This window comes from Nelumbo nucifera, chromosome 7, assembly GCF_055504915.1.
Source record: "Nelumbo nucifera cultivar China Antique chromosome 7, China Antique-T2T, whole genome shotgun sequence".
Lineage (NCBI taxonomy): Eukaryota > Viridiplantae > Streptophyta > Magnoliopsida > Proteales > Nelumbonaceae > Nelumbo > Nelumbo nucifera.
Window position 1 is genome coordinate 40,167,703 of NC_142655.1, and position 19,058 is coordinate 40,186,760.

At 39.5% G+C, this 19,058-nt stretch overlaps 1 protein-coding gene and 1 non-coding gene across 2 annotated transcripts; both read right to left on the reverse strand.

Annotated features, from left to right (window-relative positions):
- Positions 1 to 912: 912 nt before the first annotated feature.
- On the reverse strand, positions 913 to 1,019 carry LOC148790392 (small nucleolar RNA R71). The gene has a single exon (XR_016078980.1). It is a non-coding gene; the product is annotated as a small nucleolar RNA R71 (small nucleolar RNA).
- Positions 1,020 to 1,341: 322 nt separating this feature from the next.
- LOC148790393 (uncharacterized) lies at positions 1,342 to 3,547 on the reverse strand. Its single transcript, XM_088892282.1, has 5 exons — positions 3,103 to 3,547; positions 2,284 to 2,708; positions 2,052 to 2,198; positions 1,812 to 1,970; positions 1,342 to 1,428 (listed from the first exon to the last, which is right to left on the reverse strand). Exons 1-5 carry the CDS (start codon positions 3,545 to 3,547, stop codon positions 1,342 to 1,344), a joined length of 1,263 nt encoding a protein of 420 aa, XP_088748408.1.
- Between the last annotated feature and the right edge of the window lie 15,511 nt (positions 3,548 to 19,058).

A 19,058-nucleotide genomic window follows, 5' to 3' on the forward strand; every position in this document is an offset into this window, starting at 1 on the left:
ACAGTCACTGCTGTTCCGCATATGGCTGTCCTCTGTAGCTGCTAAGATTTCAGATCTGTATATTACTGTTCTTAGTAGCTACAGAGATTTTAGATCTCAGCAGTTCAGATCTGTGTAATCTCATCTGATTTCAACAAGGTGAAGAGAAGGAATTTGTAAACTGTTGTTCTACTCTCAAAGGTTACTGATATTAGACCTGTTTACTGAGAAAAATTTTTAGCTGATTAAGAATTTGTAAATTGCTACTGAATTCTGTATATTGAATAAGATGTTGGTTCAGATCTGCTTTTAGTTAGCTGCATTTATTTATTTTAGAATGTAGGTTTTTGTATTCCAACAATTCACTATACATTTTCAGTTTTAATAAGGTTTGTTATTTATATTCTTTTTGTATTATCTGGTTTACTGCCTTGACTTTCACAGTTTCTGACAAGCAGAGTCGAGCTGGAGGAAATCCTCTATGACCCGGAGATTGAAAGAACCCTCTGTGTCCGTCTAAGAGCAGCCAGACAAATCCAGCAAGAAGCTCAAGAAATGGCTGAGCAGAGGACTATGATGGATTATGCCAAACCCACACTCACTGGAGCTGCCTCCAGCATTATCAAGCCCAATATTGCTGCTAACAACTTTGAGATCAAACCTGCCATCATACAAATGATTCACAACAAGGTGCAATTCTATGGATTGGCCCACGAAGATCCCAATGCACACATTTCTAACTTTTTAGAAATTTGCGACACCTTCAAACACATTGGGGTAAGTGATGATGCCATTAGGCTAAGGTTATTCCCATTTTCTTTGAAGGTTAAAGCCAAAGCATGGCTGAATTCATTACCGGCAGGATCAATAGCTACGTGGGATGAAATGGCCAGTCGTTTTCTCTCTAAATATTTTTCCCCTTCTAAAACTGCTAAAATGAGGAATGACATCACTACTTTTTTCCAGCAAGAGGGGGAATCTTTATACAAGTCATGGGAATGATACAAGGAGCTGTTGAGGAGAGTTCCTCATCATGGCCTTCCAATATGGCTGCAAGTGCAGACTTTCTATAATGGTCTTACTGACTCAAATAAGACCATATTAGATGTTGCAGCCGGAGGGTCCATAAATAATAAAATTCCTGAGGTTGCCCATGCACTTATTGAGGAAATGGCAACCAACAACTATCAATGGCATTCTGAAAGGACTCAAACTAGGAAGCAGCAAGGCCTAGATAAAAAGATTCGTGTTCTAAGTTACTAGTTTTACTATTCAACTCAAAATAGCGGAGTCATTTTGGGTTGAATCTCATGTATGAGTAATTTAGATGTGCACTAGCTTCCTTGACCATTAACAATGAAATCAAGTGCTTTCATACACATGAAGGTAGTTAGGGCTGGTCATGCTGAAAGACATATTCAGCTCCCCTTTTCTCATGCATATATCAAACTGGGTTATTCACAAGAATAAAATCTTAACAAGTACATCAGTCTCCCTCAACTCATTGTATTCCTTCTTAAAAATCACCTAATGAATAGACATGAACTTGGGGGGTTCCAGTTTACTTGGATATGTCATTGCCTACAAATGTGTGTTGGGGTGAATGAGGTGCATGGCTTCAACCCCCAAATTCTAGTTCTCAGGCTCACTCCCCCACACTTAAGATGAACATTGTCCTCAATGTTCGTAGTGTTAGGGAATCACTCTTTCTAGAGCAAACAGAAGAAAAGAAAAAGGATGAACAGCCCTTAAAGAATTGGAATTTTGAGAAAAAGATCTTTATTTTGCTAACTAAAATTCTAAAAGGATAAATGACAAAGAGATGCCTTAACCTGTTCATGATCAATTAAAGAAGATGATTGGTTATCAAGATAAACAGTGGATGGAGGGGGTACAGTACCGCCCATTAAATATGGTTTCAGGCGCTGACCATTTACTTTAAATGTGCCTTGAACCGGGTGGGTGATTTCTATAGCCCCATGGGGAAAAACCTGTGAAATGGTAAAGGGTCCAGACCACCTGGATCTCAGCTTACCGGGAAACAAGCAGAGACGGGAATTATATAACAATACCTGTTGGCCTACATAAAAGTCCCGTCTCAGCAAGTTCTTATCATGCCAGTTTTTTATTCTTTCTTTATAAACTTTGGCATTCTCATAGGCAGCAAGTCTGAATTCATCCAATTCATTCAATTGCAACCGCCTTTTAGCCCCTGTGGCCTAAATGTCAAAATTTAAGAATTTAAGAGCCCAATAGGCCTTGTGTTCTAATTCAACTAGTAAATGGCATGCTTTAACCAAAGACCAATCTGTAGGGGGACATGCCAATGGGTGTCTTAAATGCAGTTCTGTATGCCCACAATGCATCATCTAATTTGATAGACCAATCTTTTCTGGCAGATGCTACGGTCTTTTCCAGAATTTTTTTGAGTTCCCTGTTAGCCAACTCCACTTGGCCACTAGTTTGAGGGTGATAAGGGGTAGCTAATTTATGTGTAATTCCATATTTTTGCATTAACCTCTCAAATTGGCTATTGCAGAAGTGAGTTCCCCTATCACTAATTATAGCTCGCAGAGTGCCAAATCGGGAGAATAGCTTCTTTAGGAAGTGTACCACCCTCCTTGAGTCATTTGTGGGTAAAGCCATGGCTTCTACCCATTTGGATACATAGTCAACTGCAACGAGGATGTACTTATTACCAAAAGAATTTGGGAAAGGTCCCATGAAATCTATACCCCAAACATCAAAGATTTCACAGATCAAAATAATGGAAAGGGACATTTCATTTCGTCGGGAAATGTTTCCCAATCTTTGGCATTTGTCACATGTGGACACGTACCTATGGGAAAGTGTGGGCCAATAAAAACCTGATTGGAAATCCTTGGCTGTAGTGTGACTATCTCCAAAATGACCTCCTGCTTCTTTATCATGGCAAAAGTGGAGTATCGACTCCATCTCCTCCTCGGGGACACATCTCCTTATGATCTGATCAGCACACAATTTATACAAAAATGGTTCCTCCCACAGATAGTATTTTACATCAGAAAGAAATTTCTTTTTTTGTTGATATGAAAGGTTGGAGGAAGGACTTGTGTAGCTAGATAATTAGCAAAATCAGCATACCAAGGAGATCAGTATTCCTGTATTGAGTACAGCTGTTCATCCGGAATTCCTCTCGAATGTTGGTGGTTATTTCCTCTTTTGAGTTTACCTTGTCCAACCGGGAGAGATGGTCAGTAGCCAGGTTTGTAGCACCCTTCATGTCTCTAATCTCAATGTCAAACTCTTGGAACAAAAGGATCCACCTGATCAGTCTTGGTTTTGAGTTTTTCTTGGTAAGCAAGTGCCTTAATGCCGAGTGTTCTGTGTAGACAACAACCTTGGACAATATCAAATATGAACGAAACTTGTCAAGTGCAAATATTAGTGCTAGCAGCTCTTTTTCTATAGTGGTGTAATTGAGTTGGGGTCCATTCAAAGTTCTGCTAGCATAGTAAATTGGCTGAAAATGTTTGTTCATTCTTTGTCCTAAAACAGCTCTTATAGCAGAATCACTCGCATCACACATTAATTCAAATGGGAGGGTCCAATCGGGTGCTACCATGATAATTTGTCTTTCAAGATGTTGAAAGCATGAAGGCATTCAATTGAAAATTCAAAAGTCACTTCTTTCTGAAGCAAGGTAGATAATGGCATGGCAATTTTTGAGAAATCCTTAATAAACCTCCTATAGAATCTGACATGTCCTAAGAAACTTCTCAAAGAATGAATAGATGTTGGGGGTGGCAATTTTTCAATTGCCTCCACCTTGGCCTTGTCGACTTCTATACCTCTTTGAGAGATCTTGTGGCCAAGCACTATGCCTTCTTGCACCATAAAATGACATTTCTCCAATTCAACACAAGATGTGTTTCTTCACATCTAGTAAGCACCTGTTCCAGATTAGTTAAACATGCATCAAACGAAGAATCGAAAACTGAAAAATCATCCATAAAGATCTCAATAAAATTTTCAACCATATCAGAAAATATAGACATCCTACATCGCTGAAAGGTTGCTAGGGCATTGCATAACCGAAAGGGCATCCTTCGGTATGCAAATGTACCATATGGGCAAGTAAAGTGGTCTTTTCTTGATCTTCTGGAGCAATTGGTATCTGGTTGTACCCTGAATATCCATCCAAGAAACAATAATACTCATGCCCAGATAGTCTCTCTAACATTTGGTCCATAAATGGGAGAGGGAAATGGTCATTCCGGGTGGCTTCATTTAATTTTCTATAGTCAATACACACACGCCATCCAATGACAGTTCTAGTAGGAATGAGTTCATTTTTCTTTGGAATAACAGTCATACCCCCTTTTTGGGCACAACTTGCACAGGGCTTACCCAAGAACTATCAGAAATAGGATAAATGATCCCGGCATCTAACAGCTTAATTATTTCAGCCTTTACCACTTCTTTCATGTTGGGGTTCAGGCGCCTTTGGGGCTGAACGGAAGGCTTGCTGTCCTCTTCCATCAAAATCCTGTGAGTACAGATTGATGGATTAATGCCTTTGATATCCTCTACCTTCCAAGTTATAGCATTTTTGTGTTCTTGCAGCATTCTTAATAACTTTTCTTTTTGTAAGGGATTTAGTGATGCAGAAATTATTACAGGGAGATCTGATGGTTCCTCAAGGAAAGCATACTCTAAATGGGAAGGTAATTGCTTCAATTCAAGGGTGGGGGGTTCCTGGGATGATGGCTTACCTGATGGTCCAGGCAATTTGCCTAAGTTCTCTAACTTGAGAAACCCCTTTCCCTTGAATTGAAGCTTATCATTTAGGTATGCTACATGAGGTTTAATTCTTCATTTTCTCCTTTTTCAAGGTCTCCCTGTTGGAGGTAGAGTTCAAGAGGATCAGCTAATCTACTTTTGGAAGCATTCATCAATTGTCAATTCAATGGCATCCATCAATCAGAAAACAAGAATCATCACTAGAGGGTGAATGTTTCATAGCATCAGACATTTTAAAAATAACCTCATCATCTTGTATCCTAAGGCTGAGTTGTCCTTGTTGGACATCAATCATTGCTTTCCCAGTAGCTAGGAAAGGTCTCCCTAAGATCAGTGGGACTTCATCTTCTTGCATGTCTAACACAATGAAATCAACTGGAAAAATGAATTTGTCAACTTTAACTATAACATCTTCTATGATCCCTGTAGGATGTCTAATGGATCTGTCAGTCAATTGTAATGCCACTCTAGTTGGTTGGGGTTCATTCAATCCCAATTTCTTGAGGATAGAATATGGCATTAAATTGATGCTAGCTCCTAGGTCACATAAAGCTTTTTCAATTTTTAGACTGCCTATAGTACAAGGAATAGTGAAACTCCCTAGATCTTTAAGTTTCTGAGGCAGCTTGTTCAGAAGGATAGCAGGACATTCCTCATTTAAAGCAACTGTAGCGACATCTCCCAGTTTCCTTTTATTTGCCAATAATTCTTTCAAAAACCTTGCATAGTGTGGCATCTGGGCCAAAGCATCAGCAAAAGGAATATTAATGTGTAAACTTTTAAAAATTTCAAAAAACTTACCAAATTCCTTCTCCAATTTCTATTGCTTCAGCCTGTTAGGGAATGGAACTTGTGGCTGCTGGTGCATCCCTTGTTGTGCTTCTGGGTGTTCCTTCTTCTGCTGTCCAGTCCCAAGACTTGTTTCTGCCTTGGGGTCAGTCCAATTCTTCTTTTCTACCTTGAGCACCTGCTCTCACGGATTCACTTCAGTGTTGCTTGGAAGAATTCCCGGCATTCTGGGCGAGATTAATTGTGCCAATTTCCCCACTTGGTTTTCCAGGTTTTTGATTGAGGCTTCCTGGTTCTGGAACCCGGTTTCCGCACTTGTTATAAATTTTGTCATCAGTTCCTCCAAATTGGACTTTGGTTCGGGCTGATGATAAGTCTGGTGGAAAGGCTTTGAAGTATGCTGACTTGGCCGGGACTGATTTGAATGTCCCCTCCATCCTGGGTGAAAGGTATGGTGACTTTGGTAACCCTGCTGTCTTGACAAATTACTAACATAGTCGACTTGTTCAGTAGATGGCCTGAACTGATTGCCAACTTGGCAGTCAGTGCTGATGTGGCGTCCCCACAAAATTCACAAGTAAGAGGCTGCACATGCATGGCAGCTATCTGCATAAAGTTACAGATGTGAAACTTAGTGTAATTTGATTATTAACTTTGACAATTAAGAAACTGAATTATATATTGATTGGGAGTGAAGGCTGGACTTTGATGAAATGCGTATTCTCCTTTCCTTGGATCTTATATATGTTAAATAGTAATTTACAAGAATAAGAGTTGAGCACTTACAACAATTCCCCAACTACTTAATGCATTTCTATATTAAAAAGTTCACCAGGTAAATAGTAAGAACAGAAGGGGGGAATGTTCAGTTTATGGCTGATATCTTTACTTGAGGACAAGTGTGGAGGTATTTGATGAACCTACAATTTATCTATATTTTATGAGGTTTCTGCATGAAATTTTATGTTGGTTTAATTAAATTGTGCCCTATTTTTAGCTTAATTGCAATAAAGATTTCAGGGGCAGCCAACTCGAGAAAAAGAAGGCGAAAGCAAGAAAAGAAAACCCAAAATTTATCAAGTTCAGCCCAGCCCAGCCTTGAGAGCAAGGGAGTTTTCATTCGGCCCAAGTAGTGCAAGCTAACTCTTTGGAAAACTCAAGGGAAGAAGCCTAGCAAGAAGGAAATTTCGGCCCAGCCTAGTTTCAGCCCAAAGAATAGCCTAGAGTGCAACCTACATGTGCTCAAAAGCAAGCTAAGTTGCAGCCCAAATAGCAGCCCAGAAGGAGCTAGGGGCGGCAACTCCCACAAGTTTCTTGAAGAGAAGGAGGGAGCACTCTAGAAGGTTCATGAGGGGTGTAATACACCCAATTCTAGAGACTTCAAATAGAGGCAAGAGCTTCCTTGAAAGCCTATATAAGGAGGCCTCTAGAGGGGGAAAAAGGGTCCAACATCTGATTTCAAACACTCCTTGAGCTCTTGTTCTAAGAGAGAAAAAGAAAGAGAGATAGGCGCAAGAGAGGAGAAGAGAGGAGGAACAAGCAGCTTCAAGAGAAAAAGAAGCTGAATTCGAAGGGGGAGAAAGCAATTGGAGATCAAGGTTTCGTCCTCACTTGATTTCTTCACAAATTGGTAATTGAATTCAGCTAAGATTTATGTAATTTCTCCATCAATTTTTCCTTTCTTGCTGTAATCAGAGCATGTATTATGCAAATTCAATTTTGTAATTTGTTTTCTAAGTTCATTCGAGTAAAGTAGATTCAATTTTGAAGTTTCTTGTTTGGAATATCAATTGTGGATTGTTGGCCAAACTGCTATTCTGAAATCTCATATCTGAAATTTCAGATCATGAATTTACAAGTCTGAATTGCTATTTTCCAATCTCAGATCTATAAATTTAGATCATGAAATAGTGAGATCCGAACTGCTACTCTATAAAATCAGATCTGTGATTTCAGATCATGAACTTGTAATACCTGAATTACTTGAGAAAGAATTCAGGTAGCTTTAATTCTGTCTGGCTGAATTGTTCCTCTTTCTTGGAATTCCTAGAGTGCTTGAGAAAGACTCTAAGATTTCAGATCTGCCAATCAAGAGCCGAATTGAGTGCAAGGTTAGAGATAACTTGCACAATTCGGTTGGTGTTCATCCAGCTGAGTTGATGATCATCCAGCTGAAATGAAGCCCTAGAATTGCTAGATCTAAATGCATGCATGGTGATTAGATCCGTGATAGACATATAAGGACCATCACTCATGCATAGATTGAACATGCGCTCCAGAGAGGCTGTTCATTGCTTTGTGATTTCAGCAAACCAAGGCTGAATCCTATTCTACTCGAATTGCCTAGAAAACTAGTTGCTAAATTTATTTTTCTATGCATCTTTAGCTTGTCTCCTCACTTGCATACAAGGTGTTTGGTCCAATGTGTTAGAAATAACTTTGTAGTTAGAATTCCAGATTTTCATTACTTTTACATTTCGGCTGATCAGATAACTGTAGACTGATTTATTACTAGTAGTTGCTACATAAGTCCTCATGGGACGATACTCTACTCACTACTCTATTACTTGAGCGGCTAGTGCACTTGCTAGTGTCACAATGAGCCACACATAAATCTGATTGTGTGTCTTCTAAAGGCTGCCGCCCCCTCCTTTTGTTAACCTAAAAGATCAGCTCCTAATCCAATTAAGAGCTGCTTATCCAAATCATATTTTGATAAGACCCCTTTTAGGTGATAGGGATAAACCCTTATCTTTTCTATAGATTAGATTAGCTTTCTCCTAATCTCATTAGGAGGTTTATAAATCTAAATCACATTCAGATCTGGACTCTATGAGTGGATAGGGTCAAGACCCTATCCTATCTGCTAATCCATCCCAGAATTCGCTCCATAATTAACTAATTAAATAGCCCAGTTCGAAATGTGCTTTAGGACCATTAAGCTTATGTACTCACTCAATCTTCCTAACTGCTGCCCAGTTGGGCTTCCTTATATGGCATGGGACCCAAGCATTGATCTACACATCAGCCACATGGGTTCGGCCCAGCATTTGCTACAAGGCCTGGCCGAATGCACTGTTATGGACAGTGCACCCCCTGAAACCCATCAAATGGGCTCTATGGGCCCAGCACTTACCGTAAGTGGTCCCTGGGCCCAGCCACCTTGTAACACCCAGGGACTGTGGGTAGATGCAAGATTAGCCCATCAGGTATTACCCTCAAGGGTCTTACACATAACCTCTCATCCCATTATGATCATAAACTACCTGACAAGAGAGGACCTCTCCCTCGGCTGCAAGAAACAGTATTGGACTCTCTACTTATATGGATCCCGGGGATTAAAACCTTTTTGCCAACCTTTTAGAAACCATAATATATATATACTTTTATATCTTTTATAAAATATACTTTGTAAAACAAATCTCAACGATTGAAATCGGCTACCGACAGTCTTGGTTTCCATCAGTAAGAGTGCATCCCTGATCATTACCTTTGTCTGACAAAGGGGCTGTTCCTGTCACTATGATCACCCACTCAGATGAATTCTCAGACTGTCCGAACATACCCAGGTTTTGACCCCCTCTAAGGATCCCACTTATTGGTACATCAAAGACAGTCCAATCCTACACCCAGTGCAGTATCATAATCGAGTCTAGGGGTCGGGTGTAACTTTCCAGTTTTGCCCATTAATCTCCAAGGTCCAGGGCAATACTAGAAATCTGGTCCAGTTCAAAGATTCAATTAATCCTACACTGTATGTGCCTAGGGTCTCACCCTGGCAGCTGAGACAGGCCACCCCAACCGACTTGGTGGCACCACAGTGTCAGCCTTATCAAGATAGGTCTCCCTAGACCGACACATTGGCTGTGAACATTCTAAACTAACACGAGTCTCATTAAGTGTCCAGTTTAAGGGTATTGCACAGAAACATACGAAGGGAACATGAATCAAATATGCACTTTTATTCATTTACAATAAACTCATAAAGTACATCATTCTGATTGAAGCTAAGGGCATACAAAACTATCTAACAATTACAAGGCCTAGCCGAATTCACTGAAAAACTCAGTGAACTTCTGAGCCCATCACATGGACCCTATGGGCCTAACACTTGCATAAGTGGTCCCTGGGCCAAGCCATCTTGTGAAAACCCAGGGACAATGAGCAGGTGCAAGATTAGCCCATCAGGTACTATCCTAAATGGTCTTACACTTAACCTCTCTGCCCTTAAGAGAGGACCTCTCCCTCGGCTGCAAGGAATAGTGCCGCACTCTTACTCACATGGATCCCGGGAATTAAAACCATTTGCAAACATTTTGAAACCGTACAAATATATATATGTATATTACTTTTGCAAAACAAAATTCCAACGATTGAAATCAACTGCCGGCAGTTTGGTTTCCATCAGAGAGAGTGCATTCCCGATCATTACCTTTGTCCGGCAAAGGGGCGGATCCTGTCACTATGATCACCCACTCAGATGAATTCTCAAACTGTCCCAACATACCCAGGTTTTGATCCCTGCTAAAGATCTCATTGATTGGCATTTCAAAGACAACCCGATCCGACACCTAGTGAAGTGTCATAATCGAGTTTAGGGGTCAGGTGTAACTTTCCAGTTTTGCCCATCTATCTCCAAGGTCCAGGGCAATACTAGAAATTTTGTCCGATTCAAGGATTCGAGTAATCCCATACTGCATGTTCCTTGGGTCTTACCCTTGTGGCCGAGATAGGCCATCCCAACACTTGGTGGCACACCAGTATCAGCCTTGGCAGGATAAATCTCCCCAGACTTATCCAATGGTTGTGAACATTTAAAACTAACACGAGTCTCAATAAGTGTCCAGTTTTAGGGTCTTACACAGAATCTTACCAAACAACATGAATCAAACATGCACTTTATTTATTTACACTAAATATCAAAAGTACATCAAATCGGATTGAAGCTAAGGGCATACAAAACTGTCTAACACTAAGCACTTATGGCCCATGTACGTAGCACAACACACATCCATACATCACATGCAAGGATAAATTGATCCAATCAATTAAATATCTGTAAGGCCCATTTGAAGCCCATTTTTAATCCTTAATATTATCTAGGTATATGGGCTGAATTAGGGTTGATCAGTTCGGCCCATATAGCTTAATCCACGAAGTGGGCTTTTAGCAGTTTTAACAACTTAAAACTGAGCCTTTACAGGTTGGGACGAATTAAACATTTAATTAATTATCAATCCTCAAGCCCATTACTGGGAAGAAATAGGGCTGACATTCAACCTTGATCGAACCCTAGATTCGGTCCAACCAGTTTGGACCAATCTGGTTTGAATGGGTCTAGGGTTTAATCTTTAATTAAAGATTTAATTCAAGAATTAATCTAAAATTAATTACTGACAAAAGAACAAGCAAGAATCAGTCACATAGGGCTGTTCGCATAATCCATCCTGCAAAACAGAGGTTAGATCACAAGTTGCAGTTTCACAAATTGCAAATCACAAATAGCGATTCTCCCATCTGCAAAATCTCCTTCTCTATGCCACCATCTTCGATCCAAAATAAAAAAAAAATAGAAAACCTAAATTCTATTAATAATTACATCAGATCGAATGCCTATACATTTAGTCTAAAAATAAAAAAATATATATATATATATATATTTTACAGACCAAATGTAATAAAATACTTAAGAAACTGCAAAACCGCAGGTTCTCTGCGCCAATCAAGACTTCGATCTCCATGTGTACGAACAGCCAATAAATCAAGAAAATTATAAAGAATAGTTCTAAATAATAATCAGATTTATAAAAAATTAATTTCAGATTAATCGCCCATTAACTGGAAACAAATTTTCCAGAGAAACACCAAACCTACGCAAATCGGGTAGAACACCTTCTGCCCATTTGCGCAGGTTCAGATTTGATCCAGTTTGGTTCAAGACTTGAACCATGGCTCTGATACCACTGAAGGGATGAGAGATCCATCATATGGATGCCCAAATCTTGTAGAATAAGGTGGGCGAGTTTCAAAAAAATTTCTCTCCCTTCAACTGGGAATCGCATTCCCTATTTTAGAAAATCATATTTTCAATGATCAATCTTGAACCATTAACTGAACCAGATCTGAACAAAAACAGTAGGATAGGATTATACCTGATATGGAGAAATAATATCTCCCAACAAAGGTGTTCAAGCCCAAGGAAGGATCCAAAGACTGCTCCCACTGAAGATGGCGCAATGTAGGATGGAGTAGAATTAGTAGTGTTCTATCCAAGAACCTAATCCTTCGCAAGAAATAGCAGGATGGCACATGACATAGCTTCCTATCAGTCCCTTCACAAGGAACTGATGTCAAGATCAAATCTTGATTTCTCCCACTGAATTGGAGGTTGAATTGGCAGGTGAAACGGCGGCAGGAAGGAGGCAGCAACAAAGAATTTCGCAGGGTTGCTTAATTCTTCCTTCTGTGATTTCAGCTCTAAAGAAGATGTGAATATGTGTATCTTCTTAAGGCTGCCGCCCCCTCCTCCTTTTATAACTTCAAAGGGATCTCCTAATCCCATTAGGAGTTGCTGATCCAAATCATACATGGATCAGAATTCCCTTTAAGTGATAAGGGTAAACCCTTATCTTATCCGTAGATTAGATTAGCCTTCTCCTAATCTCATTAGGAGGTTTCCACATCTGAATCTCATTTAGATCTGGACTCTCTGAGTGGATAGGGTTAAGACCATATCCTATCAGCTAATCCAATCCCAGAATTCGCCCCTTATTTAACTGATTAAACTAGCGCAGGTCGAAATGGGCTTTAGATCCATTAAGGTAATGTGCTCACTTAGCCTTCCTAACTGCTGCCCATTTGGGCTTCCTTGTATGGCGTGGGACCCAAACATTGATCTACACATCAGCCACATGGGTTCTGCCCAGCCTTTGTTACAAGGCCTGGTCGAATACACTGTTATGGGTAGTGCACCCCCTGAAACCCATCACATGGGCTCTATGGGCCCAACACTTACCCTAAGTGGTCCCTAGGCCAAGCCACCTTGTAACACCCAAGGACTGTGGGCAGATGCTAGATTAGCCCATCAGGTATTACCCTCAATGGTCTTACACTTAATCTCTCAACCCATAATGATCAAACACTGCCCGACAAGAGATGACCTCTCCCTCGGCTGCAAGGAACAGTGTTGCACTCTCTGCTTATATGGATCCCGGGAATTAAATCCTTTTGCAAACATTTTGGAAACATAATATATATACTTTTATATCTCATATAAAATATATTTTGCAAAACAAACCTCAACGATTGAAATCGACTGCCGATAGTCTTGGTTTCCATCAGTAAGAGTGCATCCCCGATCATTACCTTTGTCCGACAAAGGGGCTGATCCTGTCACTATGATCACCCACAAAGATGAATTCTCAGACTGTCCCAACTTACCCAGGTTTTGACCCTCTCTAAGGATCTCACTAATTGATACATCAAAGATAGCCCAGTCCGACACCTAGTGCAGTTCATAATTGAGTCTAGGGGTCGGATGTAAGTTTCCAGTTTTGCCCAATAATCTCCAAGGTCTAGGGCAATACTGGAAATCTTGTCCGATTCAAAGATTCAATTAATCCTACACTGCATGTTTTTAGGGTCTCACCTTGGTAGCTGAAACAGGCCACTCCAACTGACTTGGTGGCACATCAATGTCAGCCTTATCAGGATAGGTCTCCCCAGACTGACCCACTGGCTGTGAACATTCTAAACTAACACGAGTCTCATTAAGTGTCCAGTTTAAGGGTATTGCACAGAAACACACCAAAGGAACATGAATCAAATATGTACTTTATTCATTTACAATAAGCTCATAATGTACATCATTCTGATTGAAGCTAAGGGCATACAAAAACTGTCTAACAAGGCCACCCCAACACTTGCCTGCACTCCAGTGTTAGCCTTGGCAGGATAAATCTCCCCAGACTTATCCAATGGCTATGAACTTTCTAAACTAACAAGAGTCACATAAGTGTCCAGTTTAAGGGTATCACACAGAAACATACCACACAACATGAATCAAACATGCTCTTTATTCATTTACACTAAATGTCAAAAGTACATCAAAACTGATTGGAGCTAAGGGCATACAAAACTGTCTAACATAAACATGCAAAGAACAGTTAATCGTAGATTGTAGAATTGATATCTGCAAAATCACAAATCGCAAAACTTGTTTCCGCAATAATTTCTTCTTCTCTGTTGCGCGCTCCAGCGATCTCCAAATGTAATTAATATAGAAAAACCTAATTTTTCTTTTATTACAACACATCAAATTCCTATACAATTTGTCTAAAAATAAAAAAAAAATTATTTATAGATCAGAGTTGAATAGAATAAAAATCGCAGGGTGTGCCAATCTTGGCACCATAAACATTCGATCTCCGTCACATTTGTAGCCCAAAATTTCAAGAAAAATTCACAAAACAATTTTCTAAATTTCAGAGAATAATAAAGATTTATTTTCTAGATCATCTGCCCATAATCTGGGAACCAATTCCCAAAAAAAGCGCTAACTGTGCAAATCGGGTAGAACGCCTTCTGCCCATTTGCGTAGATTCAGATCTGTTCTAATTTGGTTCAAGACTTGAACCTGGTTCTGATACCACTGAAGGGATGGGAGATCCATCATATGGATGGCCAAACCCTACAGGAAGGTTGGGCGAAATTTCAAAAATTTCTTTACTCCCTCTTGGGAATCCTATTCCCAATTTAGAAAACTACATTTTCAAGGTTCATTCTTGAAACCAAACTAGACAAAATCTGAAACCAAAATAAGGGAGGGATATACCTGATATGGAATACATGCAAGAATGCATCTCTCAATGCAGGTGTTCACGCCCAAAGAGGGTACCAAATCCTCCCTCCATTGAAGATGGCACATCTTAGGGTGAGGTAGGATTAGCAGGTAGTTCTGCACCAAGAACTAGTGATTCTTCAGCAAGAATTGAATAGGACAGTGAGCACAGTTTCTAGATTGTTTCTTCTGGAAAGAAACAATATCAAGATCCAATCTTGATCCGATCCAAGAACTGGAGATCGAACAGTGTGGGGCGACAAGAACAGGAAGAAATAGAGCAGAAGGCAAGAGCAATCTAACTATGTTGTTTTCTCTCTGTATTCAGCGAATGTGTCTTTGGAGGTTTGCCCTACTCTCTTGTTTATAGCCTTAAAGAGAAAATTTCCTAATCCCATTAGGAGTTTCCTAATCCAAATCTTTTATTTGGATCTGAACTATTTAAGTGATAAGGATAATTCCTTATCTTATCTGCAGATAAAGATCAGCCTTCCTAATCAAATTAGGAGTTCCTTTGACCCAAATCTTTATTTGGATCTGGACTCTTTAAGTGGGTAAGGATAATCCCTTATCTTATTTGCTGATCCAAATCCTAAATTTGCCCCTATTTAATTAATCTAATTAACCCAGTTCGAAATGGGCTTATAGGCCCGTTAAGCTTTTAAGCTCACTTCCACTTTAATGCTAGCTAGATTGACTCTCTTTGTATGGCGTGGGACTCTATCATTGATCTACACATCAGCCACATGGGTTCAGCTTAGGGGTCAGGTGTAACATTCCGGTTTTGCCCATCTATCTCCAAGGTCTAGGGCAATATTAGAATTTTGGTCTAGTTTAGGGTTTTAAGAAAACCCACACTGCATATACCTCAGGTCTCACCCTGTCAGTTGAAACAAGCTACCCCAACCAACATGGCAATACACCAGTGTCAGCCTTGGTAGAATAAATCTCCCCAGATCTATCCAACGGCTGTGAAGATTCTAAACTAAAACGAGTCTCATTTGTGTCTAGTTTAAGGGTATTTGATGAGAATGAAAATTATCATATCTTTATCCCTTAATATTCAGTCTTTTATACTTATATAGTGCCTAATTGGACTCACTATTCTTATATTTCGATTTAGGGCACGAAAGGAGGTGTTAGGTGAAAAACAAGGCTAATCGGGTAATTTTGCACAGTTTCGGCACCGCATGGTAATTTGGGCATAACTCTCCCATCCAGACTCCGATTGAGAGGATTCAAGATGCATTGGAAGGAAAAGGAAAAGCTCTCTACAACTTTCATGTTTTGAGATTTGATAGGTTTGGACTGCGTTGAGGTTAAAATTGGGCCCGAGTTCTCTGCAAATTCGTAGAGAAGCCCAATTCGCAGAGAGCCCCAGATTGCTGCAGCAAACCCAATTCGTAGAGAAGCCCCAGTTCGCTGGAGAAGACCAGCCCAATTCAGCATGTAGTAGTAGGGCCTACTCATCATTCCTAATAGAATTCGGCTAAGAGTCTTAATCAGATCTGATTTTTATTGTAATCTTAAAGAAATAAAATAATTAGAGTCCAACTTAGTTAAGACTTTCTATTTAGAGATAAGGATAAGATTAAATCTGAATTAGAAAATAGGACTTTCTATTTTTGAGAAAGAGAACTCCTAAGATGAGCTGAAAACTGCTCCCTCCTAAGGCTATATAAAGGGGGGCGGACTAACACCCAAGGATCATCAAATCATCCAAGAGAGCATCGAAATCTTGGAAACAAGAATTCAGCAAGAAGGGAGAAAAGAAGCAGAATACGCCCCTGTCATCTAGAAGCTGCGATTTCTACATGAAGTGTGTGTAAGCTTTTGATTTCTGGTTGAAAGGTTAGAGAAGCTTTGATTCTTAAACATTGTGAGATCTAATTGATTTTTATTTCAGTTCATTGTTTATGGGTATTCACATGTTTTTTGCGATTTCCTGTTAGGATTATTTTTATTGATTAAGCAAGAAGGATCCCTTCCTCATTCAATGGGAATAATCTATGGCGGATTGAACCTCCAATTCTGTATATGATTGGCAGGTTTAATCATGGTGGCAACTAACATAAATTGATTATGGACAAGTTTTTTATTTATGTTAGGAGGATATATGATCTGGTTTAAACGGTCTGACCTTGTGAGATCGCTGACCAGAATTGGGTCTCTCCCCTCTTAATGCTATTAATAGATTAAATCCTAAGAGCGTGTTTAGGACTGTCTATTAATAAGAGAAGCAATCAAAGAGCTGGTTTTGGTTGCCGAGAAATACGAGTAGAGGCTACCTGTTAGAGCTTGTTAATGGATATAACCAATTTATTCATAAACATATGAATTTACCCTTGCATCAATGATCAATGATAAGAATCAAGGCTGAATTTGTCCCTTCAACCAGAAGCTATCTCCCATCAATTTAATCATTGCTTTATTTTATTTTATTTTATTTTCCTTGCTTTTATAACAATCCCTCTAGTTTCTTTTCTCTTAGAAATAAATCCACCCAATCCCTGTGGAGACGACCTTGCTCATCACTATCTACAAAAATATTTAATTTGGGCAGGACTTTTATCTTTGGTTGGATTCGACACCCACCAATATTACATAGAAACAAACCATAATAACAAGAATCAAATATGTACTTTATTCATTTACAATAAATGTCATAATGTACATCATGCTGATTGGAGCTAAGGGCATACACTGTCTAATAGACCCCTTTTGAAGCACAGGTTCGGTCCAACCATTTTGGACCTATCTTGGGTCAAACCAGCCTATGTTTTGGTGTCCATTACAAGATCCAATTCAAGATTTTGATCTGAAATTAATTAAAGCCAATTATAGACAATCAAGAATCAGCAAGAAAACAAATTAAAGGGTTATACGTGTGATTTCAAACCTGCAAAACAAAGGGTTAATCACAGATAATGAAATTGATATCTACTAATCGCAGATTGCAGTTTGGTAAAAATACATGTTCAACAAAAATCACATATATGATATTTCCCAAAGCATATCTCACACACTAACAAGCGATAGGCTCAATATTCATGGATTATGTTTCACTCAAACATCACTGCCCTATGTATATGATAAGTTGTTTACATCATATCAAGATAACTTTTTCACACTCAGCAATGTATTAGAGAAGTAAAATAGGGCCAAATTCATCCTTTTCCCTAAATGCTTTAAGACTAGGTGTCACCTATGACCAACATAAAGCATACAGAAGCATCGACTCACAATGAAATCGATCCCTCAGGCCTTATTTGACACTTACAGATGCAATCTATAGTTAATCTATACACAGCATATTTCAAGAAGACAAGGCTCAAAGATAGTCATCCCTTTACCCTGGCAACCTGTTAGATAGTTATGCCCTTAGCTCCAATTAGATTGATGTACTTATTGACATTTATTGTAAATGAATAAAGTACATAATTGATTCATGTTATTATGGTGTGTTTCTGTGTAATACTCTTAAACCGGACACTTATTAGACTCGTGTTAGTTTAAAATCTTCACAGCCATTTGATAGACTTTGGGAGATTTATCCTGCCAAGGCTGACACTAATGTGCTTCCAAGAAGGTTGGGGTGGCTTGTCTCAACTGCCAGAGTGAAACCTGAAGCACATGTAGTGTGGGTATGATTGAAACTCTGAACCAGACCATTGTCTAGTTATGCCCTGGACCTTGGAGACAGATGGGCAAAACTGGAAAGTTACACCTAACCCCTAAACTCGATTATTGTACTACGCTAGGTATTGGATTAGCTATCATTGATATGCCAATCAGAGAGATCCTTAGTGGGGCCAAAAGCTTGATAGCTATGATTATAACCCTAGCAAGCTATCATATTCATTGATATGATTAGGCTTTCCACAACCCTAAATACAAATAAATTAGTTCATACTAGCAGAAATAAAACACAAGAGGAAAGAAAGAACTCATGGTTTCGCCATTGGAGTTGAGATCTCCTCTTCTCCTTGCCGCCACCTCCTTCTTGCAGACTTCTTGCTTGATAGCTGGATTTCTCCTCTGCTTCTTGATGCCTCTCTAGTCCACCCCCTACCCCTTTATATAGCTTAAGGGGAGGGGGTGGTCTCCTACTCTTTCTTGAAGTTAATCTCTCAAAAATAGAAAGTCCTAGTCTAATCCTACTCTTATCTCTTTATCTAATGAAATCAATCTCTTTATCTTTATGGGATTACATCATAAATTTAGATCTGATAGGACTCTTCTCAGTTTCTTGTTCTTGGATTCGTATTAGACCTCCTCTACGAATTGGGCTGCTACCAGGCTTTTCTGCAAGTTGGGCTTAAGCTGCGGATTGTTCCTTCCTACAAATTTGCCCCGACTTCAGGCCCGGATTTGACTTTGATGAAGGCCATATCTGCGAAATCCCAGAACATGAAAGTTGTGGATTTTTCTCTTATCTATCCAGTGGGTCTTGAATCAGCCCAATCAGAGTTCGGATACGCGAGCTAGACCCAGATTACTAAACGGTGCCAAAACTGTGAAAAATCATCCGATTTGCCTTTCTTTGCTCCTGATGGCTTCTTTCATGCCCTGAACCGAAATACAAGAAATATGAGTCCAATTAAGTACTAATTAAGTATACAAGACAGAATATTTGGGGATAAAAATGTGATAAATTCTACTCTCATCA

What these genes read in the sequence shown, in the direction of transcription:
- LOC148790393 (XM_088892282.1), bottom strand. Translation starts at nt 3,547, where the DNA reads ATGTGTGATGCGAGTGATTCTGCTATAAGAGCTGTTTTAGGACAAAGA. An exon ending in GCATGTCCCCCTACAGATTG is followed by an intron (nt 2,199 to 2,283) that starts GTCTTTGGTTAA and finishes TTTGACATTTAG; the next exon opens with GCCACAGGGGCTAAAAGGCG. An exon ending in CTTTAATTGATCATGAACAG is followed by an intron (nt 1,429 to 1,811) that starts GTTAAGGCATCT and finishes TGAATAACCCAG; the next exon opens with TTTGATATATGCATGAGAAA.